Source organism: Lissotriton vulgaris, chromosome 2_1, assembly GCF_964263255.1.
Source record: "Lissotriton vulgaris chromosome 2_1, aLisVul1.2, whole genome shotgun sequence".
Taxonomy (NCBI): Eukaryota; Metazoa; Chordata; class Amphibia; order Caudata; family Salamandridae; genus Lissotriton; species Lissotriton vulgaris.
The window spans coordinates 327598124-327622109 of record NC_141687.1 but is presented as its reverse complement, the minus strand read 5'-3'; the positions used below and the strand labels follow the sequence as shown (position 1 = coordinate 327622109).

The window sequence follows — 23986 nt, the reverse complement described above, 5'->3', positions numbered from 1 at the left end:
TATCTTTTTTCGGGTCGACTGTCTTTCGGGTCGACGCATTTTTTGTGCTCCGTCGGCTTCTTTGGAGAAGTGTTATCTCCCGAGTCGATGTTTTTGTTGTTATCGACTGGAGTCTTTAGTTTTTTCGGCTGAGCGTCTTTCCCGGAGTCGATTGTCTTTTTTGGATCGACTGGCGTCTCCGGATCCGGTGTTTTCGGTCCGAGAGTACGTTCTGGCTTGGACGCGTGCTTCGGTACGGCGCCCTTTGTTGGGTCGACGTTTTTCGGTGCCGAGTGCTTGTTCGGGTCGGCGACCTTCTTTGGTTCGGCGCCCTTGGGTTGTGTGGCCTTGTTCGGGTCGACAACGTGTTTCGGCTCAAAGCTCTTTGGCTGTACAGCCGCTTTCGGATCGACGCCTTTCCGGTCAGCGACCTTCTTTGGCTCTGAAACCTTCTTCGGGACGGTGTTACTGGGCCCTGGGGTTTCTGAAGGTTTCGGTTTCGGAGCCGAGCCGGATGGCGGGGCAATCAAAACTTTTTTATGATCTTGGCTAAGACCTTTTGGCGATGCCTTGACCGGAGCCGTTGTTAGTGGGGTAGATGGTGTCGGGGGCAGGGTACTCACGATTTGCACCGGCGGGATCTCGTCATCGGAGTCCGAGTAGTTCTCTACAGTGACCATCTCTAGGTCCGAGTCCGGCGCCTCTTATAGTTCTTGGTCGTCATCGAAGATGTTGTCCGGGTCTGGTGCCTGTCGCTGCATTTCTTGCCTCGTTGGTTCCGAATAGTTTTCTTGGATCGAAACTGTGCACAGGCTGGACAGCTTTCTTCTTTATGGTTTGGGAAAAGGCACTTGTTGCATACTGAGTGCTTATCAGTATGTGGGACCTTGGTGTGGCATTGCAAGCACCTTTTAAACAGACTTCTTTCCATCGACGGTCGGCTCACGTGGCGTCGAAAAGGCCCAACGGCCCGCTTGGAGACGGAAGGCTGGATCGATTAGAGAGATACCGATCGCGAACAATACCGTCGAACCGACGGCCTTTTGGCCTTTACAAAAGTTTTGTTTTCGCTTCCGAAGTTGGAGTATAGGAGTTTGCATCCGAACCCAATGGCGGAAAAAAACAATCTGAGGATGGAGAAGATGCCCATGCGCACTGTAGTCCAAGGGAGGATCCAGCTATCTTGTGATACTTCAAAAACTCTTCCAAGACAACAAGTGCAATCATCCGGACCCAACACTAGGCGGCGATCTATGCACAAGATATGAATTCAGCAGCCAACATGCCTCGAACAAACTGTTCTTAGTAGTAAAAAAAAAAAAAAAGTTGCCAAAAAGGAGCCAAGTTGAAGAGCTTGATAAACAAAATACAGCACTAATCTGAGGGCATTTAGGCAGAAACAAAATAAAATGGGATTTGATCTAAAGGACAAAGCATGTTGCTTATTACCGTCTCTATCTGCCTTCATAAAAGATCAGCATTAGGAGTGTCTTCAATCTTAGATTACAAGTAGGCAGTCTGGAAAGTTCTAACAGTACTGATCTGTCATCAAAGACAATACCACCATCCTCAAACAAACTGTTATAGATGTATGAAACGAAATAAGTGAATATTCCTAATGATTGTGAATTGGAAGCACAATAGTAGTAAGCAAAAGCCAGTGCAAATGCTAGGACAGAAGAAGGCAACCCTGTAATCTAATGTGGAACCTAAATACATGTGAGGTTACAAATCGTATATGGTTCAACTGGACCACTTCATCAGGGAAGGCAAAAAAAAAAGCTTTCTGAAAGTCACATCTAAGATTTTCATTTAACAAACATTCTGGCACAGAAAACACCACATTAGATAAGTTTGCAGTCTTCCACTAATACTAGAAAGACTGTATAGTATTAATCAGTTGTAACCGATGAACAAATGGTCCATTTGAACCATTATTTATCCCATATGGAGCATATTTAAGACCTGCTGTGGGTAGAAACACCTACACAGATGTGATCAGCTAGCGTGATCAGTCGGTGAGTTTTCGGCACCTGTCCAACACCTTCAGCCTGCGAGCTTGGAGGTGGCTGAGGGGAAGGGGATTGTTGTGCACGAAAACGATTAATCTGGCCTTCATACTGTCGAGTGGGCTCTGGTGCTACACAGAGAGAAGACAAAAGACAACTGTTAGCTTACGGGTTGTTACAGAGTATGAATTACAATAAATATTCTATAAAACAATTTGAGAGAATGGTAAAAACTTCTAGAGAAAGTCTCAAACATGACAGAAAGTTACAATAGAGGAAGATATTCAGTCTCAACCCCGTCTCATGAAACATTACAAAATGTGGTCTGTCTTGCCTTCACCCTCAAAAAGAAAAAGATACATACCTTCAATAACTTGCCTCAAAGGGACCATGTTCTACGTGTATCTTCAGCTTGGTAACTGGTTTCCCGTCTCTGCTACCCGTGCCAGCCTGTCTACCTCAACAATGGGGTAGCCTTCCCCCTTAGTGTGACACATCTGCCCTTGAAAGGCGGCTTCACCTTTGAAGCCTGCCTTGTGGGGCTAACGCACAATTTACTACTTGTGTAAAGATACATCTGTAAGAGACATTAGGTAGTGATAGATTCCTTACCTTATAGCAGGGGTCTCCAAACCGGTCCTGGAGGGCCGGATCCATGCCAGATTTTTTGGATATCCCCATTGAGATACATGTAGTAATTTTAAAAATCTGGCATGGATCCGGCCCTCCAGGACCGGTTTGGAGACCCCTGCCTTATAGTATCCCCAGGCGTCAGACTGGATCCGGAAAGTTTTACTGAGCACTATCCTTGCGCTACAGTAGGTGACGTCCTGCGGATCCGCGTACGTCGCTGGCGTCGTATGCGCCGAGACGACGTCACAGAGACTACTTAGGCGCCACCCATGCGCACTGATGTCAGTTCTGTACACAACTTTCCGCGCCAGGAACGCAGAGCCATGCAAGAAACTGACAACTGGTGCATTGAAACTAGGGCTCTGAAAGGGATGACCTTAACCCTAGTAATCAGTTCGCAGAACGGGGACGATGGGTGGGGCTGTAAGTAATCTAGCACTAACTAATGTCTCTTACAGGTATGTCGTTACACAAGTAGTAACTTGTGCATCTGAAAGAGACACGTTGGTGATAGATTCCTTACCTTCGAATAGATACCCCAGCAATACCAACCCCGGAGGTGGGTCTGTGAATGAGATTAAACCAGAAAGTCACGGAGAACAGAAAGGCCAAAGAAGCTGTTTCTCCGGACTTGACAGTCAAGGCACTAATGCTTGGTAAATATGTGCAGCGATGCCCACGTAGCGGTCTGACAAATGTCCTGCAAGGGAACACCGTGTCCCAAGGCTGCCGTTGCCCTGGTGGAATGGGCACGCAGCCCCACAGGAGGCTACTTCTTAGCCAACGAGTAACATGCTTTGATGCACAGAACGACCCACCAAGAGATGGTCCGCTTGTGCACGGCCTGACGTTTTGTGGCACCCACGTATCCAACTAAGAGCTGGTCATCCACCCGGAACTTGTGTGTGGCTCAGGTAGAAGGAGAGCGAATGTTTTGGGTCCAGATGGTGGAGCCTCTCTTCTTCTCTGAAAGGATGCTGAGGCGGAAAGAAGGTGGCCAAGGTAATAGTCTGCCCGATGTGGAAGGGCGTGACCACCTTCGGCAAGAAAGGAAGAACCACCTTGTCCGGAAGGACAGAAAGGAAAGGAGGTTTAGAAGAAAGAGCCTGAAGCTCACTCACTCTTCTGGCAGAGGTGATAGCAACCAGGAAAGCAGTCTTTAAGGTGAGAAGACACAGAGGACAGTTATGAAGGGGCTCAAAGGTAGCGCACATCTGATACGTCAAGACAAGGTTTAAGTCCCATTGAGGCATGATGAACGGCACAGAAGGAAAAGTGTGCGTATTGCCTTTCAAAAAACGGTTAACAACTGGGGGCTTAAAAAGAGAAGGCTGATCTGGAAGCCGTAGAAAGGCGGAGATGGCAGAAAGATAACCTTTGATAGTGCCCAGAGCAGAGCCCTGCTGGGCCAAGGAAAGAAGGAACAGAATGTCTTCAGAAAGAGGGACAGAAAGGGGATCCACAGACTTGACTGTGCACCATGCCACAAACTTGTTCCACCTTCTGGCGTATACCGTTTTCGTGGAGGGACTCCTGGCTGCCAGACTGACATCACAGACTTCGGGAGGAAGGTCAAAATCTGTCAACTGTCGCTGCTCAAACTCCACGCATGGAGGTGGAGGCTGGACATGTTCGGGTGTAGGACTGTCCCCTGCTGCTGCGTCAGAAGTTCCTCCTGAAGAGGCAGTCAAATCGGGGGATCTATTGACATACTGAGTAGCCCAGTCTGGAGCCACAAGGATGACTTGGGCCCGGTCGCGATGAATCTTCTACAGCACTGTGGGCAGAAGTGGTATAGGCGGAAAGGCGTACAACAGACCGCAGCTCCACTCGCGACAAAAAGCGTTGCAGAGCGAGTGCCGCCTTGTAAATTCCAACGCGCAAAACTGATGACATTGCGTGTTCTCTTCGGTGGCGAATAGATTTATCCAAGGCTCTCCCCACTGCTGAAAGAGATCTTGCGCCACGTCTGAGTTCAGACGCCATTTAGGATCCATCAAGCACTGGCGGCTGAGTTCGTCCGCCCTGGTGTTCAGAGAACATGCCAGGTGTTGAACCACCAAGGTAACACCTTGATGTTCCAGCCATGTTCAGAGGCGCAGAGCCTCCTAACATAGGGTCCACGACCCCACCCCGCCCTGTTTGTTGCAATGCCACATGGAGGTGGTGTTGTCTGTAAACACCTGCACCACACTTTCCCGGACATAGGGAATGGATGCCTTCAGTGCAAGTTGGATTGCCCGGCCGAAGCTCCAAAAGATTGATATGGACCCGGGACTCCGCCGGAGACCAGAGGCCTCTGATCTCCGCCTCTCCCAAGTGGCCTCCCCATCCCAGGAGGGATGCATCCATCACCACTGTGTGCTCCGGTTGGGGAAGGTAGAGTGTTGTGCAGTGCCCTCCGAGATCTGGACGTGATCGGACACGTTGCCCTGATGCTGTGCCCACTGGAACTTCAGGTCCCACTGCAGAGCCCGCCTATGCCATCTGGCATGTTGCACTCGCAGGATGCAGGAGGCCATCAGGCCCTGGAGCCTGAGGGTCATCCTGACCGAAACCCGGGATAGAGGCTGAAAGATCAGTATCATAGCCTGAATATCCTGGGCTCGCTGCTCGGGAAGATAAACCTGAAACCGCGTCGAATCCAGAACCGCTCAAATTAAGGGGGGCTTCAGAGAAGGACTCTGGTGCAACTTCGGCACGTTGATGGAAAACACCAGCAAATGCAGGAGGTAGGCCGTCGTCTGGAGGTGGATGACAACTGCCTGGGGCGAGAATGCCTTCAACAACCAGTCGTCAAAGTAGGGGAAGACAAACTCCTGACCTGCGCAGATGAGCTGCGACCACCGCCATCACTTTCGTGAACACCCGAGGGGTGCCGGTAAGGCCGAAGGGGAGCACGGCAAACTGAAAATGCTCCTGGCTTACCATGAACCGCAGGTAAAGCCGATGGGCCGGCAGGATGGTGATGTGAAAATATGCGACCTGCAAGTCCAACGCTACCATCCAGTCTCCAGGGTCGAGGGCAGCAAAACCTGAGCCAGAGTCAACATCTTGAACTTCTCCTTCCGGAGGAAGCGATTGACATTCCTGAGTTCCAAGATGGACATTCCAGAGGTCCAAGATGGGGCGCAAGCCCCCCCCTGGTCCTTCTTGGGGACCAAAAAGTAGTAGGAATGACAACCACTTCCTATTTCTGGTCCAGGAACGCATTTGACGGGCCCAACGAGTCACCAGTGTCCAAACCACACTGAATGGCGAACTTAGCCGCACCATTACCTTCAGCAACCGTTTGTGAAAGAACAACCTAAACATCCTCAGGTCACTGAGGCAGCACCTGAGCTATGGTATCCCATACAGCATGGGAGTAGCATGGGAGTAGCGGCCTAATAAGCAGGCGGTGTTCATAGACCGCAGCCCCAAGCTGGCTGAGGAGAACAACCGCTTACCGAACTGTTCCTGCTTCTTAGAGTCCTCATCCGGCAGAGCCATGGGAAAAGCACTCTGCGACGTCGAGGCTTGGATAACCAGACTTTCAGGCGTCGGGTGGGTGGTGAGGAAGGCAGGCAATGGTGACATTCTTGTCTACAGGGGCCCCTATGGCCAGCTGCGACCAAGTACCCAACAGGACGTTGGTGAGGGAGTCATTGAAGGGAAGCAGCGGCTCCGACGAGGTAGATGCCGTCTGGAGCACCTTGGTGAGGAGGTTGGTCTTGAGGTCCACCGTAGGAAGGTCTAGGTTGAGGACCTCAGTAGCCTACAGAGCACCATCATGTAGGAAGCTCCCTCCTCCATCGTGGGCGGAGGAGAGGCAAACCCCGGGTCAGAAGAGACATTGAGGTCGCCTGCAACCACCAGATTGTCCACCCAGTCCTGCTCGGAGTGACAATGATGGGCAAGAGGGTCCTCGGTCCCCTCCCAATCATCCTCCACCTTAGTTGCCGGAGGTGCTGGCCACGGTGGCGGAACCAGAGCAGGGACAAACGGCCGGGTCGTCTCCCAATGCGGATCCCAGGCAGGAATAAAATGGTCCTGGAACCGGGGCAAGGGCAGAATGAACGGCACCCACTGCGGCACCGACGGCGGAGCTGAGGGCGCAGTGCCGGGGCCTGAGCCAATGACATAGGATCCTATGGCGTCTAAGCCGGATCCGCCGACGGGCCAACAGGATCTGGACACATGACCGCGGGGCCAAAAGGCGCACCGGAGGGAGCCCGAGGCCTAAAAAGGCGGTCCATGGTGGCAAGAAACTCTTGCACCTGTTCGGGAGTCACCGACGGACCCGAGAAAGGTGGGTAGGCCGCAGGACTCCCAGGCTCCAATGTGTAGGAAGGTGGATATCGGACTATGGTTACCCCCAACTTTTTGCCTAGTGTTTTGCTGGTTTTCGACTTAGTTGGCCTGGGATCCTGCTATTCAGGACCCCAGGCTTCCTGCTCTCTCTGATAAAATAGACTCCATGTACCTTAGGTACATATCTAATTGGATACTGGGTCACTTTATCAGTCCCTGTACAGTGTACCTTAGGTACCCAGGGAATAAATACACTTAGGGCCTACCAGGGGCTGCAGCATGTATTATGCCACCCCTGGCTGGCCATCCAAATCTGACAACTGGCTGATCAATCAGCTGGGGCAAGGTGGTGTAATCACCCTTTGCTTTAGATATAGTATACCTATATCTAAACCTAGAATGGACACATATACTCCTATAAGCCACTCCTATGGCAGGCCTTAATAATCCTGGAGGCAGAGTGCTTGGAATTATGTGAGATAGTGCTCTGGCATGAGCTGAGCCTGTCTCAGCTTTCGGAACCAAGTCCTTTAGCTGTTTCCATGATAACGCTATATCATATACTCTTAAGTGCATTATAATCTCGCAGTTATTGCTAACTTTGGAATAGCATTATCAAAACATGTCGAGTAAGGTGTCATACGAATTGAAATACTACCCCCTCGCCAATTCTGGCGACGGGGGTAGCATTCCACCCTTTTAGAGGGACACGACATGTACCTAACTGTGAACCCTGGTTAAAGTTAACTTGAGCCTCAGCACCACAAAATGGATGCTGCCACCACAGACACAAGTCTGACCTCCTGCTGCTGGGAGTGCTTCCAGCGAGGGAGGCTTGGACAAAGGGTTTCCTGCCTTGGGAGGTGCTAGCACCACCCCAGACAGGATTTTGTGCATTAGGTAGGACAGGGCTGAAAGGAATGAGACATGCCTGGGGCACACAAGGTGCCCTGTGCATACACCAGTTCAAACCAGTTCCTGGGGCACTTCAGCCCCAGCTCTGGCGCGAGACCGGACAAAGGATAGGGGGTGTAACCACCCCCCTTCCTGATCCCACCCATGGGAGGGACCTAGTGATAGTGCAGCCCCCTTCAGCAGGATAAAGGTAGGAGCTGGTCCCATTCCAAATCAGATTAATCCTGAACTGAAATTCTACAAGAAGAAACTCCGGACTTCTACTTTCTACACAGAGGACTGACGAAATCTCCCTTGTGGGCAAGGAGTGTCCACCCTGCACAAGCAGGCACCATCAAGCGTCCAGCGGCTTCACTTTGTCGTCTTCCCTCGAGGATCCAGACTTCAGAGCCCGACGAGACCCGGCTTCCCAGACCTCTTCGACCTCAACTCACATCTGCAGCATAGCTGAGGCCCGTGGGTGCGACGGGACACGTGGGACCGGCCATCTTGGAGAAACTGCACTTCGCTTCCAGCCAGACTTCTGAGGTAACGTCGACGAAGTGCTTTGGGGATTGAGAAGGCCCGACTCCGAGCAGCCCTGAAGACCAGCCCTCCAGCATCCACAAGATCTGCGTGGGTCCCTTCTGCCTGTTTGCTGCTCGACGCGTTGTCTGGTCTCTTGCCAGCTGGCTAGTGGCCTCCTAGACGACGATCCACGACATCAACACCGCTGGTCTGGTTGCTCCAGACTGGCCCTTGCTTCCCTGCAAAGGAGAAGCACCCCGGACCCTCCTGGTCCGCACCAGACGTCTTTTCCACTCACCGCGTGGGTTGCCTTTGCCAAGGCCTGTTGACGCCGAATCCGGAACCAACACCGCCGACAACGAGAGCCTGCGTGGGACAGCTCGTGCCTCCATCCTGGTCGTCGAAGACACCTTCTGGTCCACGTGGCTGCAGAGTCAAGCGTCCACTCTCCAACTGATCGCGACAACAGCATCTGGTTCCTTCCTGGTTCCACTCCAGTCACTGGCTAGTGACTTTTAACTTTGTTCCCTTCTGCTTTCAGGTCTTCAGCATCTCTGATCCACCCTTGGATCACACCGGACATCTTCCTCCTGGTCGCCTGCAGCATCTTTTCTTTCAGGCTCCATAGACTTAAACACAGAAACCCGACACAACTTCGCACCTATGCACCCGCAGACCGTGGGTGAGGTAACAAGAGCATTTCGGTGCTCAAGAGTAGATTGACTCTCCTAGTGTCCAGTTTCACAGTCGTTTTAGTCCTACCTAGTCAGGATTGTCCGTACTCACCTTTTTCTTGAACAGTACTGTCCATAGACGTTGTTACGCATCTCGCGTGTGAGTTCACACTCTGCGCACGCGTTCCGTGGGCCTCCTATTACTTACCTAAAGTTAGGGTAGTGTAGTCCCAGCGATCCTACAGCCTCTGGACAGCTCCATTCCTTCTATCGACTTCCTTATACCACTTGTTTAGTATATGGTTTCTTGCGCCCCTAGGGCACCAACGTAATTTGTGCAACTTATCGTATTTTTCTTAAAAGTCTTGTCATGTGCTTAGCCCTCTGATCTCATAAAGAGTTCAGAGGTGTTTGTTAGTTAATAAATATCTTGTTTATTTTCATAACTACCTGTGTGGTGTCCTTTAATTTGGTATTCAAGGGGTTATATGTGGTAAAACAGCTGGCTTCACATGCCAAAAGAGTTTAGCCTAAGACTGCTTTGTCCATGCTACCATTAGGATAGCTGGTCTATAAGGTTGACTTACAACCTATCACCATAAGGGTTGTTTGGACTGATACAAGGTGATCACTAGAATTAGTGAGCATCATATATCAGGCCAACTTCTCACACAAAGGAGCTGCAGGGGCAGAACCCCTGTACCCCTCATCCGCATCCGAGGACCGACGGGGGGCGTCGGAGAGGAACAATTGTTACTTACCTGTAAACAGGTGGTTCTCCAGTATTGGTGTCTTTCATAGATTCACATGCTTGAATATTCCCCGTCGTGGAAGTGGGAGTCCCACGGTACATAAAATAGCAATAATGCTAAATATATATATATATATATATATATAGCCGCTCCAATCGTCCCTTGCTCCAGAAACGATAACGCACTCACGGGGGGTAAGTTTACAAAGATTTATTTCGGCTTTTCTGACAAGACAAACAGACGCGTTTCAGACCTCAAGTCCTTCGTCAGTGTTCGTATGTGCCGCGTTACCCAACACAATATATACAATTCACTTCCTGTCAGATGAAAAGGAAAGAAGGACAAATCATGTAAATACTTACAAAAGGGCAGCCATTGCTAAGTGGGTTAGATTCTTCACACAGTTACATATTCGCAATGTGTTCTGACCCCTGTGTTATACTAATGCCGATTTCACTAAATTACAGTGAATTTTAATCTTGCTGTGTATCAGCATATCATGGCATCTCAATGGCCCTATTCACAAATATTTACAATATATACAATATATACACCATTTTGGACAATATGATCGTCGTCCAGTTGCATATATATATATATATATATATATATATATATGTGTGTGAAAACATAATACACAATAATAGAAGAGGTAAATACAACTGAAAACCTCCAGAACAATTCCTACATAGGAATGCATGGTAAAGAGAAAAAACCACTTGTAACACATTAGTGTCATTATGCTAGTCCAAACTACAGCCAATCAGGCGCAAGCACCCTCTAGAACCTTCTCCTCAGAAGCTCCAGTCCTCAGATTTTCGTAGCACCAACGAGACCTAGAGTGCATGAGGAGAAGAGAGCCTCTGAGGGGAGGAAAGGGTGGGTCGCATGTGAATCTATGAAAGACACCAATACTGGAGAACCACCTGTTTACAGATAAGTAACAATTGCTCTTCTCCAGTATTAGGAGTGTCTTTCATAGTTTCACATGCTTGAATAGAATAGAGAGCAGTAACCTCCGTAGAGCTGAGATTGCTAGGCACATATGGAAAAAGCCAAAGACAGTAAAAATACAGTCATGTAAACATTCATAGCAATCACATGAAAACACAAAGGAGGAGGGAACAGAGGCTCACCTTATTTGCCTGTCCTACTGCAGTATCCGCCTCATTGATGGCATCCAAGCAGTAATGCTTGGTGAAGGTGTGCCTGCTGGACCATGTCGCTGCACGGCAAATCTGATGAAGTGGCACACCGGCAAATAACACGGTGGATGAAGACATCACCCTCGTAGAATGAGCCTTCACTGAAGACTGCAATGGTTTACCTGCTTGTTGATGGCAGAAGGTAATGACTGAAGAAAGCCAACGGGCAATTGTTGGTTTGGTAACTGGATGCCCCTTACGCAGTCGCCCATAAGCAATGAACAGTTGGTCGGACTTGCATAAAGGGGGCAGTTCTGGCAATGTAAAATTTAAGGCATCGTTTGATGTCCAAAGAATGCAAGCGCTGCTCCCCCGGAGACCGTGGGTCCGGAAAGAAGGTTTTTAGGAACACAGGCTCATTCAGATGAAAATCCGTAGGCACTTTAGGTAGGAAAGAGGGGTTGGTGCGAAGCACCACGCCGTCAGGTTTGAACTGTAGATAAGGTGGCTTGTTAGTGAAAGCGTGAAGGTCGCTTACGCGACAAGATGAAGTCAAAGCCAAAAGTAGCGCAACCTTCCAGGTGAGGAACTTGATATCAGCCCTATGGATAGGTTCAAATGGTGACTTCATAAGTTGAGATAGTACAACATTGAGGTGCCAAGTTGGAGGAGGGCGCCGAACAGGTGGGAACTTTCGGAAGAGCCCTTTGAAGAACTGGTGTATGATTCTGGATGAGCAGAGGGAGGAAGAGCCATCGTGTCGGAAGCGAGAGATTGCAGCTAGGAAAATTCTCAAGGTAGCATGTGAAAGTCCGGACTGAGCGAGACTTAGGAAGAACGGAAGAAGTTGCTACGGAGTAGAATGGATTGGATGGACATTTGCTGCCACGCACCAATGACAGAATCGCTTCCACTTGAGTTTATAAGTTTTGATGGTAGACGGAGCCCTAGCATGAGCGAGGATGTCCCTGCATTCCTGAGATATGTTTAAGTCTGCGAATTCAAGGTGCTCAGGTTCCATGGTGACACTTGGCCCCTGTCCATCGTTAGGAGGTCTGGACGAGGACGTAGAGGAATGGGCTCGCACTGGGACAGCAGAAGCAATTCCGAAAACCATGCCTGTCTGGGCCAACGAGGTGCGATCAATAGGATGTGACAGGGCTGCCTCCGCATCTTCCACAGCACCGGCGGTACTAACGGAATCGGCGGAAAAGCATAAGCGAATAGATCGCACCAATCGATCAAAAGGGCATTCCCGCACGAACCGGGGTGGGGATGCCAACTTGCTTAGGATGGGCATTGTCGATTCTCTCTGGCGTTGCAAAGAGGTCTAAAGATGGGCGACCCCATCTGTGGAACACAAGATCCAGAGTCGGCTGGTGCAGTTCCCATTCGTGTGTCGATGATGTGGACCTGCTTAGAGAGTCGGCTAGGATGTTGGACACTCCCGGCAGATGGACAGCCGTCAAGGTGATCTGATGACGGCGAGCCCAATCCCAGATTGACTGGGCCAAGCGAGACAGGTGTGGAGACTTGGTTCCACCCTGCTTGTTCACGTAGTGCATGCTGGTGGAATTGTCAGTTGGGATAAGCACTGACTCCCCGTGAACTACAGGTAGGAATTACTTGAGCGCTAGGAAGATCGCCATCAACTCTAGCCTGTTGATATGCCACGTGCATTGGGGCGGAGTCCACTTGCCTTTGATGGATAGGCCTTGGAGATGAGCGCCCCAGCCCTCCAGAGAGGCGTCCGTTGTGAGCGTGAGATCTGGTGAGTGAACGAGGAACGACGTCTCCATCTCCAGGTTGGTTGGCTGCGCCACCAATGTAAAGTCTTTCTCATGCTGGCTGTGACAGCAACTAGGTCGTTGAAGGACCCGGAGACCTGACGCCACTGTACGTCCAGTTCCTCTTGAATGGGACGGGTTCGGAACCTGCAATTTGGGATCAGTGCGATACAAGATGATGCCATCCCCAAAAATGATTTTAACGTCCGAACAGAAACGGACTGTCTTATTCGAATGAGGGAGACCAGACGAAGGATCTTCTGTTGCAGCTCGTGCGAGACGAACGCTTTTGATAGTCTTGTGTCTAGGATAGCTCCCTTGCAGTGGCGCAAACTATGACTTTTCGACGTTGATGGCCAACCTCAGGGACTGAAATACCTGCTGACAAAGACAAGTGTCCTGACATAGTTGATGGTGGGATTGAGATTTGAGGAGGCAATCGTCCAAGTATGGAAAGATTTGAACACCTTGGAGACGCAGGTGAGCCACCACAGGAGCCAGTACCTTCGTGAACACACGAGGAGCTGATCGAAGTCCGAAGGGCAAGACCTTGAACTGATAATGCGTTTGCCCCACCTTGAAACGCAGGTACTGGCGATGCTGTTGGAGAATCGGGAAATGAAAGTGCGCGTCTTGAAGGTCTATGGTGGTCATGAAATCCCCGCCGGATAGAAGACACAGGATCTCTAGAAGTGTCAGCATGCGGAAAGATTGGCTCTTGAGGAATTGGTTGAGAGCCCTCAAATCCAGAATGGGTCATAAATCTCCGGTCTTCCTGAGTATGAGGAAGAATCAAGAGTAAAACCCCTCTCCTCTTTGATGCACCGGGACCACTTCGACTGCACCTTTTTGAACAAGAAGACGGACTTGATGGTAAGGCTCCTTGAGGTGTGGAGGAGGCGGGCCAGATGGTGGAGTATGAGGAGGAATCTTGACGAACTCTAAGGTATTACCCCTTTGTACAATGTCTAAAACCCAGCGGTCCGAGGTGATGGAGGACCACTGAGAATAAAACAGAGAGATTCGACCTCCAACACTTTGGGGATGATTAAAGTCATTGGCGCTTAGGAGTGGATCCGCGATAGGAGGACTTTCCCCTATAGGGTTTAGAGGACTGCTGCTGATTGGATGCGTAACGCTGGTTGCCCTGATTGTAGGAGCGGTACTGTTGTCCTCCTCAAAAAGTGGAAGATGTGCCTCGTCCGCGTGCACCTCAAAAGGGCTGCTTCCGGAACTGCAACGTGCCCAATGACTTAGCAGTATCGGTGTCCTCCTTAATGGACTCCAGAGCATCATCTATGTGAGACCGGAATAGCGACTCACCATCATACGGCATATCAAGGATCCTGGATTGGACTTCCTGCCGGAAGGAGGTGAATTTTAATCAACCCTGGCGTCGGAGGGCAGCTGCCTTGCAAGCAGACGGAAACCTGTACCAGCAATATCGACTGCACAGTCGATCATTTCTTCCGATGCTCTCTTCCCATCCTGAAGAATCTGCTGAGCGTCCGCCTTGGAGGCCTCCGGTATTAGATCCACTAATGCAGATATGTTCGACCACATCTGCCGGTCATAGCGTCCCAAAATGGCTGAGGCATTGGCTGCTCGAACAGAAGTGGAAGCCATGGTAGAAAACTTGCGGCCAATAGCGTCTAGGCGCCGACCTTCTCTATCGGGAGGCGCGGTGATTGGAGACGCTGGATTCCGGGCTCTACGCTGTGCAGCTTGAGTTACTACTGAGTCCGGCTTAGGGTGAGATATCAAGCATGCCGGAGAACTGGTTGGGGCCTTGTATTTCTTCTCAAGGCGCGGTACTCGAGCAGGTCTGAACCTGGGACGAAGTTGTGGGCGGCAACGTCGCTCGTTCTGGAACCGCTTCATCATCCGCATCCTGCGGATACACAGTCGTTTAAATTCTGATGGACGTGGACAAACTGTTCCTCAGGTTGAGACTCTTGGTCTCCGCCATCTTCGTCAGAATCAGACTCCTGACATTTGATGATCAAATCATAGGGACTATGGGCTGCCCCAAACGTGTCCCCTTCATTCTCAGAATCAGTGTCATGCTCAGAGGTAGAGGCAAACATTGGAGAAGGTGGTTGCAGGTCTGGAGCAGATAACTGTTGGCACGGAGCCTTACTGTAACGTTGGGCAAGATCAGCAGTGCCAGAGGATCCTGAAGTCTTCAAAGGCACTAAAGGCAACGAGGCAAAGGAAGCCGGTGCCACCGCTATTGTCAACGGTGTTGATTTGGCAGACAATTTGGAAGAATCCATCGTCGACGGTGTGGCCGTCGACGGAGTCGTTGTCAGAGTTACCATCAACGGGCGATCCATCATAGACGTAGTCGTCGACGTAGGCAGAACCTCCGTAGACGGAGCCCTCGTCGACGGGGCTTTGGTCGACAGAGTCTTGGTCGACAGAGTCTTGGTCGACGAGGCCTTGGTCGACGGAATCTTACTCGACGACGAAGATTTCTTAGTGGCTTTCGTCGACGAGGAATTTTTCTTCGCTGACGAGGTGATGGGAATCGTCGACGAGACAGGCTGGGAAGGCAAAGAAACTCTCGTCGACGTGAAGGCTGACGACGAGACAGTCGTCGACGAAGCAGAAGCTGATGTCGTCGCCAGACACTGCGGTTCTTGTCGTCGGAGCGCTCGTAGACGCTCCCGTCGACGACTGAACCCTAAGAGGCGTGGAAACATTCCTAGAGGCAGCAGAAGACGCCTGAGAGCCAGGTCTCGTGGGCGTGGCGGTAGTAGGAGTGGTAGGAGACACCACAGAGGCCAGAGGCAGGGCCAGTTTCTTCCTTTTGAGGAAAGGAGAAGGAATATCCTGTACACTACCACGCTTAGAGGCAGCTGTAGAAGGACCAGATTGAAAACTTTCTGCGTCTGACAGAGCAGAATCCGTGTCTTTTAGACGTTGGAGCCAAAGGAGAAGTCGGCCTTCTCTGTCCTTCAGAGTCTTTGTAGAAAAAGTTCTACAGAACTTGCAGCTGCCAACTTCATGCTCTTTGAGGCAAAGAACTGAGCAGAGCTCAGGGAGACTCCCTTCACACGACGTGTGGTAGAAAATCTGAGGACTGGAGCTTCTGAGAAGGTTCTAGAGGGTGCTTGCGCCTGATTGGCTGTAGTTTGGACTAACATAATGACACTAATGTGTTACAAGTGGTTTTTTCTCTTTACCATGTATTCCTATGTAGGAATTGTTCTGGAGGGTTTTGAGTTGTATTTACCTCTTCTTTTATTATGAATTATGTTTTCACATATATATATATATATTTAGCATTATTGCTATTTTATGTACCGTGGGACTCCCGACTCACGACGGGGAATATTTAAGCATGTGAATCTATGAAAGACACCCCTAATACTGGAGAACGAACGTGCTTCTTCGACTTTTTATGTCGTTGTAGGAAGGTGGATACCTGACTATGGTTGCCCCCAACTTTTTTGCCTGGTGTTTTTCTGGTTTTCCGACTTAGTTGACCTGGCACCCTGCTATTCAGGGCCCCAGGCCTACTGCTCTCTCTGTAAAATGGATTCCATGTACCTTAGGTACATATCCAATTGGTACTGGGCCACCTTATGAGACCCTGTAACCCAGGGCATAGGTGTACCCAGGGCCTACCAGGGGCTGCAGCATGTATTATGCCACCCCTGGCTGGCCATCTAAATCTGACACAACTGGCTGCATGACAGCTGGGGCAAGGTGGTGTAATCACTCTTTGCTTTAGATATAGTATACCTATATCTAGCCCTAAAATGGACACACAGATTCCTATCAGTCACTCCTATGGCAGGCCTTGACAATCCTGAAGGCAGAGTGCTTGGAATCGTGTGAGATGGTGCTCTGGCATGAGCGGAGCCCGTTTGCAGCTTGCGGAACCAAGTCCTAATAGCTGTTCCATGATAACGCATACCATGTACTCTCAAGTGCATTATAATCCTTGGGGTTATATGCTATCTCTGGTATCACTTTATCAAAACATGTCGAGTAAGGTGTCATACGAATTGGAATACTAACCCCTCGCCAATTCTGAAGACGGGGTTAGCATTCCACCCTTCCAGAGGGACACGACATGTATGTAACAGTGAACCCCGGTTAAAGTTAACTCGAGCCTCAGCATCACAAAATGGATGCTGCCACCACAGACACAAGTCTGACCTCCTGCAGCTGGGAGTCCTTCCAGCGAGGGGAGCTTGGACAAAGGGTTTCCTGCCAGGGGCGGTGCTAGCACCATCCCAGACAGGGTTTTGTGTATCCTGGGTAGGCAGGGCTTTAGAGGAAGGTGACTGCAAGTGGCACCCCGGTGCTCACTATGCATCTGCCGGCTAGAACCAGTTCCAGGGGCACACCAGCCCCTGAGCTGGGGAAAGTCCGGCATGGGAATGGGGTGTAACCACCCCCCTTCCTGGTCCCACCCCTAGGGCAGGACCTAGTTGCGTACCCACCCCTTTCTTTAGGATAAAGGCAGGAGCGGGGACCCTTCCAAATTAGATCATCTTTGAATCAAGAAACTACTTTCTACGAAAGGAACTCTCTACTTCTTCTCAAGATTTCTCCCTTGTGACTAAGGAGTAGTCACCCTGCATCCGCAGGCACCATCTAAGAACACTGCGGTTTGCTGCACGTCCTTCCTCCAGAATCCGACCCGACCAGCACAACGAGACCTGGCTTCCCTGGCACCTCTGACCTCTACCTACCTCTACAGCTAAGCTGAGAACTGTAGGTGCGATGAGACCTCGAGGCACCGGCCATCATCAGAACTGCACGCCTTCTATCCAGCACGACCGCCGAGGGATCCTCTGGTGAGTGCTTTGGGGTCCGAGAAGCCCCGACCCTGAGCAGCTCCAGTACCGAAGTCCAGCCCCCCAGCATCCACGAGATCTGCGTGGGGCCCTTCTGCTTTTTGGCTGCTCACCGCGTTGTCTGGCTATTAGCCCGCTGGCTTGTGGCCTTCCCGACGACGACCGACGACAACAACACTGCTGGTCTGGTTGCTCCAGACTGGCCCTTGCTCCCTTCCAAAAGAGGAGCACCCCGACCCTCCTGGTCCACTCCAGACGCCATTTTAGGTCCACCGCGTGGGCTTGAATTTGCCAAGACTTGTTGCCCCAATCCTGGGTCCAGCGACGTCGACAGCAGCAATCATCGTGGGACAGCTCGCACCTCCATCCTGGTCACCGACAATGCCTCCTGGTCCGTGAGACTGCAGAGCCCAGCGTCGCCCACTCACCTGGTGGAGGTGACTCCATCCGGTGCCATCCTGGTGCCCATCTGATCACGGGCTAGTGATTCAGGACTTGGTCCCCTCTGCTTACAGGTGTCTTCCATCTTCGATCCAGGCTTGGATCCACCGAACAATCTTCACTGGTCGCCTGCCAGCAACTTTTTCTTTCAGGCTCCATAGACTGCAACGAGGATTACTGACGTCTTTTCAGACCTATGCAGCCGCAGCCCCTGGGCTAGGTAACTTCGGCATTTCGGTGCCCCAGCATAGCCTCACTATCCAAGGGTCCAGATCCATTTTCGTTTTCAGCCTAACTAGTCGGATTCGTCCGATATCCTTAACTTTGCTTTTACTTGCCTCCATAGACTTTGTCTCGCATCCCGCGTGAGAGTGCACACTCTGCACCCGAGTCCCCTAGGCCTCCTGCTAGTAATCTGAAGGTTCAGTAGTCCAGTCCTAGCGATTCCAAAGCCTATTAGTCCAGTACTTACCTGCTAGTAATTTCGCATTCCACTTTTGTAGTATATGGTTTTTCGTGCCCCTCGGGCATTTGTGTAAATTGTGCAACTTAAAGTATTTTCGTAAGAGTTTTGTTGTGTGCTTAGTACCCTGTCCTCATAAAGAGTACAGGGCTGTTGTGATCTAAATAAATACACTGTTTATTTTCATAATACTTGTGTGGTGTCCTTTCACTTGGTGTTCAAGGGGTATATGTGATGGTATAACAGCTGGCTTAACACGCCCTCTAGAGTTTAGCCCGAAGACTGCTCGTATCCATGCTACTAGGATAGCTGGTCTATAAGGTTGACTTACAACCAATCATCAATAAGGGTTGTTTGAACTGATACATAGTGATCACTAGAATAGTGAGCACTGCATATCAGGCCAACTTCTCACAGTCGTCGCTTACCGGAATCCGAGTGCGAAGACTTGGAGCCAGGGGAGCGAGGACTGCAGCCCCGTGAGCGGTCCCGGTAACAGATCTCTGGACTCTGAGCGTGATCGTTGTAGGAGAGTAGGGTCTGCAATCCTATGATCACCCAGATTTTTTGCTTTTGTTTCACTGGTTTACGACTTTCTCTGGCTGTGGGCCTGCTAATCAGACCCACAGCCTAGCTGTTCTCTCACTAAATTACAACGTGTACCTTAGGTGCATTTACCAATTGGTACTGGGCCACCTTATCAGACCCTGTAACTCAGGGCATAGGTGTACCCAGGGCCTACCAGGGGCTGAAGCATGTATTATGCCACCCCTGGATGGCCATCTAAATCTGACACAACTGGCTGCACGACAGCTGGGGCAAGGTGGTGTAATCACCCTTTGCTTTAGATATAGTATACCTATATCTAACCCTAAAATGGACACACGGATTCCGATCAGTCACTCCTATGGCAGGCCTTGACAATCCTGAAGGCAGAGTTCTTGGAATCGTGTGAGATGGTGCTCTGGCATGAGCTGAGCCCGTTTGCAGCTTGCGGAACCAAGTCCTAATAGCTGTTCCATGATAACGCATACCATATACTCTTAAGGGCATTATAATCCTCGCGGTTAAATGCTATCTCTGGTATCGCTTTATCAAAACATGTCGAGTAAGGTGTCATACGAATTGGAATACTAACCCCTCGCCAATTCTGGCGACGGGGTTAGCATTCTACCCTTCTAGAGTGACACGACATGTATGTAACTGTGAACCCCGGTTAAAGTTCACTCAAGCCTCAGCATCACAAAATGGATGCTGACACCACAGACACGAGTCTGACCCCCTGCAGTTGGGAGTCCTTCCAGCGAGTGGAGCTTGGACAAAGGGTTTCCTGTCAGGGGCGGTGCTAGCACCATCCCAGACAGGGTTTTGTGTATCCTGGGTAGGCAGGGCTTTACAGGAAGGTGACTGCAAGTGGCACCCCGGTGCTCACTACGCATCTGCCGGCTAGAACCAGTTCCAGGGGCACACCAGCCCCTGGCCTGGGGAAAGTCCGGCATGGGAGAGGGGTGTAACCACCCCCCTTCCTGGTCCCACCTCTAGGGCAGGACCTAGTCGCGTACCCACCCCTTTCTTTAGGATAAAGGCAGGAGCGGGGACCCTTCCAGATCAGATCATCTTTGAATCAAGAAACTACTTTCCACGAAAGGAACTCTCGACTCTTCTCAAGATTTCTCCCTTGTGACTAAGGAGTTGTCACCCTGCATCCGCAGGCACCATCAAAGAACACTGCGGTTTGCTGCACGTCCTTCCTCCGGAATCCGACCGACCAGCACGACGAGACCCGGCTTCCCTGGCACCTCTGACCTCTACCTACCTCTACAGCTAAGCTGAGAACCGTAGGTGCGACGAGACCTCGAGGGACCGGCCATCATCAGAACTGCACAACTTCTATCCAGCACGACCGCCGAGGGATCCTCTGGTGAGTGCTTTGGGGTCCGAGAAGCCCCGACCCGGAGCAGCTCCAGCACCGAAGTCCAGCCCCCCAGCATCTCCACGATCTGCGTGGGGCCCTTCTGCTTTTTGCTGCTCACCGCGTTGTCTGGCTACTAGCCCGCTGGCTTGTGGCCTTCCCCACGGCGCCCAACGACAACAACGCTGCTGGTCTGGTTGCTCCAGATTGGCCCTTGCTCCCTTCCAAAAGAGGAGCACCCCGGACCCTCCAGGTCCACTCCAGACGCCATTTTAGGTCCACGGCGTGGGCTTGAATTTGCCAAGACTTGTTGCCCCACTCCTGGGTCCAGCGATGTCGACAGCATCAATCATCGTGGGACAGCTCGCACCTCCATCCTGGTCGCCGACAACGCCTCCTGGTCCGTGAGACTGCAGAGCCCAGCGTCGCCCACTCACCTGGTCGAGGTGACTACCATCCGGTGCCCTCCTGGTACCATCTGATCACTGGCTAGTGGTCACGAACTTGGTCCCCTCTGCTTTCAGGTGTCATCCATCTTCGATCCAGGCTTGGATCACTTCGAACAATCTTCACTGGTCGCCTGCCAGCAACTCTTTCTTCAGGCTCCTGGTCCGTCAACGAAGATTCCCTACGTCTTAACAGACCTATGCAGCCGCAGCCCCTGGGCTAGGTAACGTCGGCATTTCGGTGCCCCAGCATAGCCTCACTACCCAAGGGTCCAGAGTCACTGTCGTTTTCGACCTACCTTATCGAGTTCGCCCGGGAACACTAACTTTGCTTTTACTAGCTCCCATAGACTTTGTCCCGCATCCCGCGTGAGAGTGCACACTCTGCACCCGAGTCCCCTAGGCCTCCTATTAGTAATCTGAAGGTTCAGTAACGTAGTCCTAGCGATTCCAAAGCCTATTAGTCCAGTACTTACCTGCTAGTAATTTCGCATTCCACTTCCATAGTATATGGTTTTTCCGTGCCCCTCGGGCATTTGTGTTAATTGTGCAACTTAAAGTATTTTCGTAAGAGTTTTGTTGTGTGCTTAGTACCCTGTCCTCATAAAGAGTACAGGGCTGTTGTGATCTAAATAAATACACTGTTTATTTTCATAACACTTGTGTGGTGTCCTTTCACTTGGTGTTCAAGGGGTATATGTGATGGTATAACAGCTGGCTTAACACGCCCTCTAGAGTTTAGCCCGAAGACTGCTCTTGTCCATGCTACTAGGATAGCTGGTCTATCGGTTGACTTACAACCAATCACCATAAGGGTTGTTTGGACTGATACATAGTGATCACTAGAATAGTGAACACTGAATATCAGGCCAACTTCTCACAATCGTGACAAGTGCTGGACCCCCAGCAGCTTCCTGCGCCACTCCCTCAAGGCCTTCAGGTCCATAGCCCTACAGTCCCGGGAGTCGTGGCCGGTCTCCAGGCAGTAGAGGCAAACATCATTGGGGTCCGCCACTGACATATTGCGACAGCAGGCCCCACAGGACTTAAAGCTAGGCATCCCTACGTGCACCAGGAGAAAAAAAGGGAGACAAAAGTCTCAAAAGAGTAGTCAAAAAGTGACTAAGGTAGTGCTCTAACCAGATCTGCGCTTGATGGCGTGGAAAAAGAAAGAACTGACGTCAGTAGTCTCCGTAACTTCATCTTGGCGCATAAGACGCCAGCGACAGACGCGGAGCCGCAGGACCCCACCTACTGACGCGCAAGGGTACTGCTAAGCAAAACTTTACGGATCCAGTCTGACGCCAGGGGATATTCTAAGGTAGGGAATCTATTACTAAACATGGCTCTTTCAGATACTACCAATTGAGCGATCAAGTCTTTCCAAAGTATAAACTGTAGTTTTGTCTATTTTACTATACGAAAATACTAAGTTAATTTCCTGCCCGTGTCATATGTTGCACTCTGCCATTAGGGCTCGGTAGGGCTGCCATAGGGCTAACTTACACACATGTCCAGGGAAAGTGGTGGCTTTGCAATTGGTTTTAATGGCAAAGTCGGGCTAGCAGTGCACACCTGCTCTACCAGTCTGCAGGGGCAGACTGGGAGACTTGTTTTACTTGGAGGACCTTCAGGATGGCACAATCAGTGCAGCAAGCTCAGGGGTACTCTTCTAACTTACCTGCCCTGGGCACCAGGTACCATATACTGGGGCCTTACTAGCCACTTCCAATTGGGATTAGCCAATTTTACATATACTTTATGGTCAGAGCACTGGCACTGAGATCTGGTTAATAGGCCTCAGTGCACTCTCAGAGTCAACAATTCAGCAGCATCAGTCTAAAAATGTGGGGCTGACCATACAAAAAGAGGTATTTCCTTACAGCTAGGCTCCAAGCAACGAAAATCTTTTTGGATCGGCCTTCAAAGTCTTTAATATTCTCCTTCGGCCAGTGCTGAAGGGAAGTTGCCTACAGACAATTTTGAGGGTGAGAATGCCTGTATTGCCAGTCTTTAAGGCGAATGATGTTCTGAAAGGCATCACCAGGTACTGCCCTATATTTCCTGTTTATGGTCCTGTAAGCAGATAGAGTGGATAAGGGTTTGGCCCAGATGGCAAGGACATGATCCAGTAGGGCTTCACTTCGCTGCAACACCTCTAATATAATATTGGTCCAGGTTTCCACAGTGAGCAGTGACAACTCTCCTAATAACCGCATGATAGACAGCCACCCCGGGTGTGGGAGGAGGAGGGTGGGGGTGGGGGTGGGGGGCGGGGGTTCGGGACCGAGGTAAGAAAGTCACAGGATTCCACTGGCATCAGCAATTTCCCTGAAACCCTCGTCTGGGCTTTTCTCTTTCTATTACTTATTCTCCAACAGGCCCTTGGCCTCCCTTCTATACCTCTAAATCACCCGGGAAGTCTGTAAAGTCAAGGGAACTGGTTCTGACCTTGGTATCGGCCCTATAGTGTGGGGGCCTTGATTGCGTTGTAGAGAGCACAAGTGGAGTCGGTTTTGGTACCACAACACCATAATTGGGATAAGGAATTTTGGCATTGACTGAAACATGAAAGGTGTGAACAGCAGTGTGGGATAACTCGCCGGCGATAGTCTGCACAACAACCCGAAAGGAGCCCTTGTGTTGGAAGACATTTCAAAGAGGAGTATAACCCACTTGAATAACACCTGTATAATGGCTTTCAGGTATGGCTTACCAGAAAGCTTACCATGGCTTCCCATACCAGGAGGTCGAGATAGTGTGTGGTTGCTGGAGGCCATGGTGGGGCCGGGAACTCTTCTGACACACTGCAACAAGAATTGATAGCCCACTCGATGATCTTTAGTGCTGTTAAAGCAGAAACTAAGGATGTGCTTAGGATTTAAATTGTGCAGTCTCTTCACCTCTTTAGAGGAATGTAGCAGAGAGAAGACCGCAGGTAGCAGGACAGACTACCCACATGAAAAGGCAACACCATCTTTAAAAGAAAAGACACTCAAATCTGAACAACCTACACCCGGCTTGGTGACTGGCGAAGTTGTACCGAAAGTAGCATACTTTGCCCCTCTGCACCACTATTTATTTATTTAAACATTTGTAAAGCGCTACAATGGCCCTTGGGCATCTCGGCGCTGATATCTGCTAAATTCAGCCCTAAAGGAGGATCTACTTATTGGTCAAATAACCAAGTTTTGAGTTGTTTCCGAAAGGACCACA

General features: G+C 50.5%; 1 protein-coding gene across 20 annotated transcripts in view; it reads right to left on the bottom strand.

Annotated features, from left to right (window-relative positions):
* Positions 1–23986, bottom strand: part of NCOR1 (nuclear receptor corepressor 1) — a 1907529-nt gene that overhangs the window by 146975 nt on the left and 1736568 nt on the right. For all 20 annotated transcript variants that reach the window (XM_086955042.1, XM_086955041.1, XM_086955040.1 and 17 more), the window contains one exon: positions 1968–2119. In XM_086955042.1, the coding sequence (XP_086811168.1) occupies positions 1968–2119 (152 nt within the window). The remainder of the gene's footprint in view (positions 1–1967; positions 2120–23986) is intronic.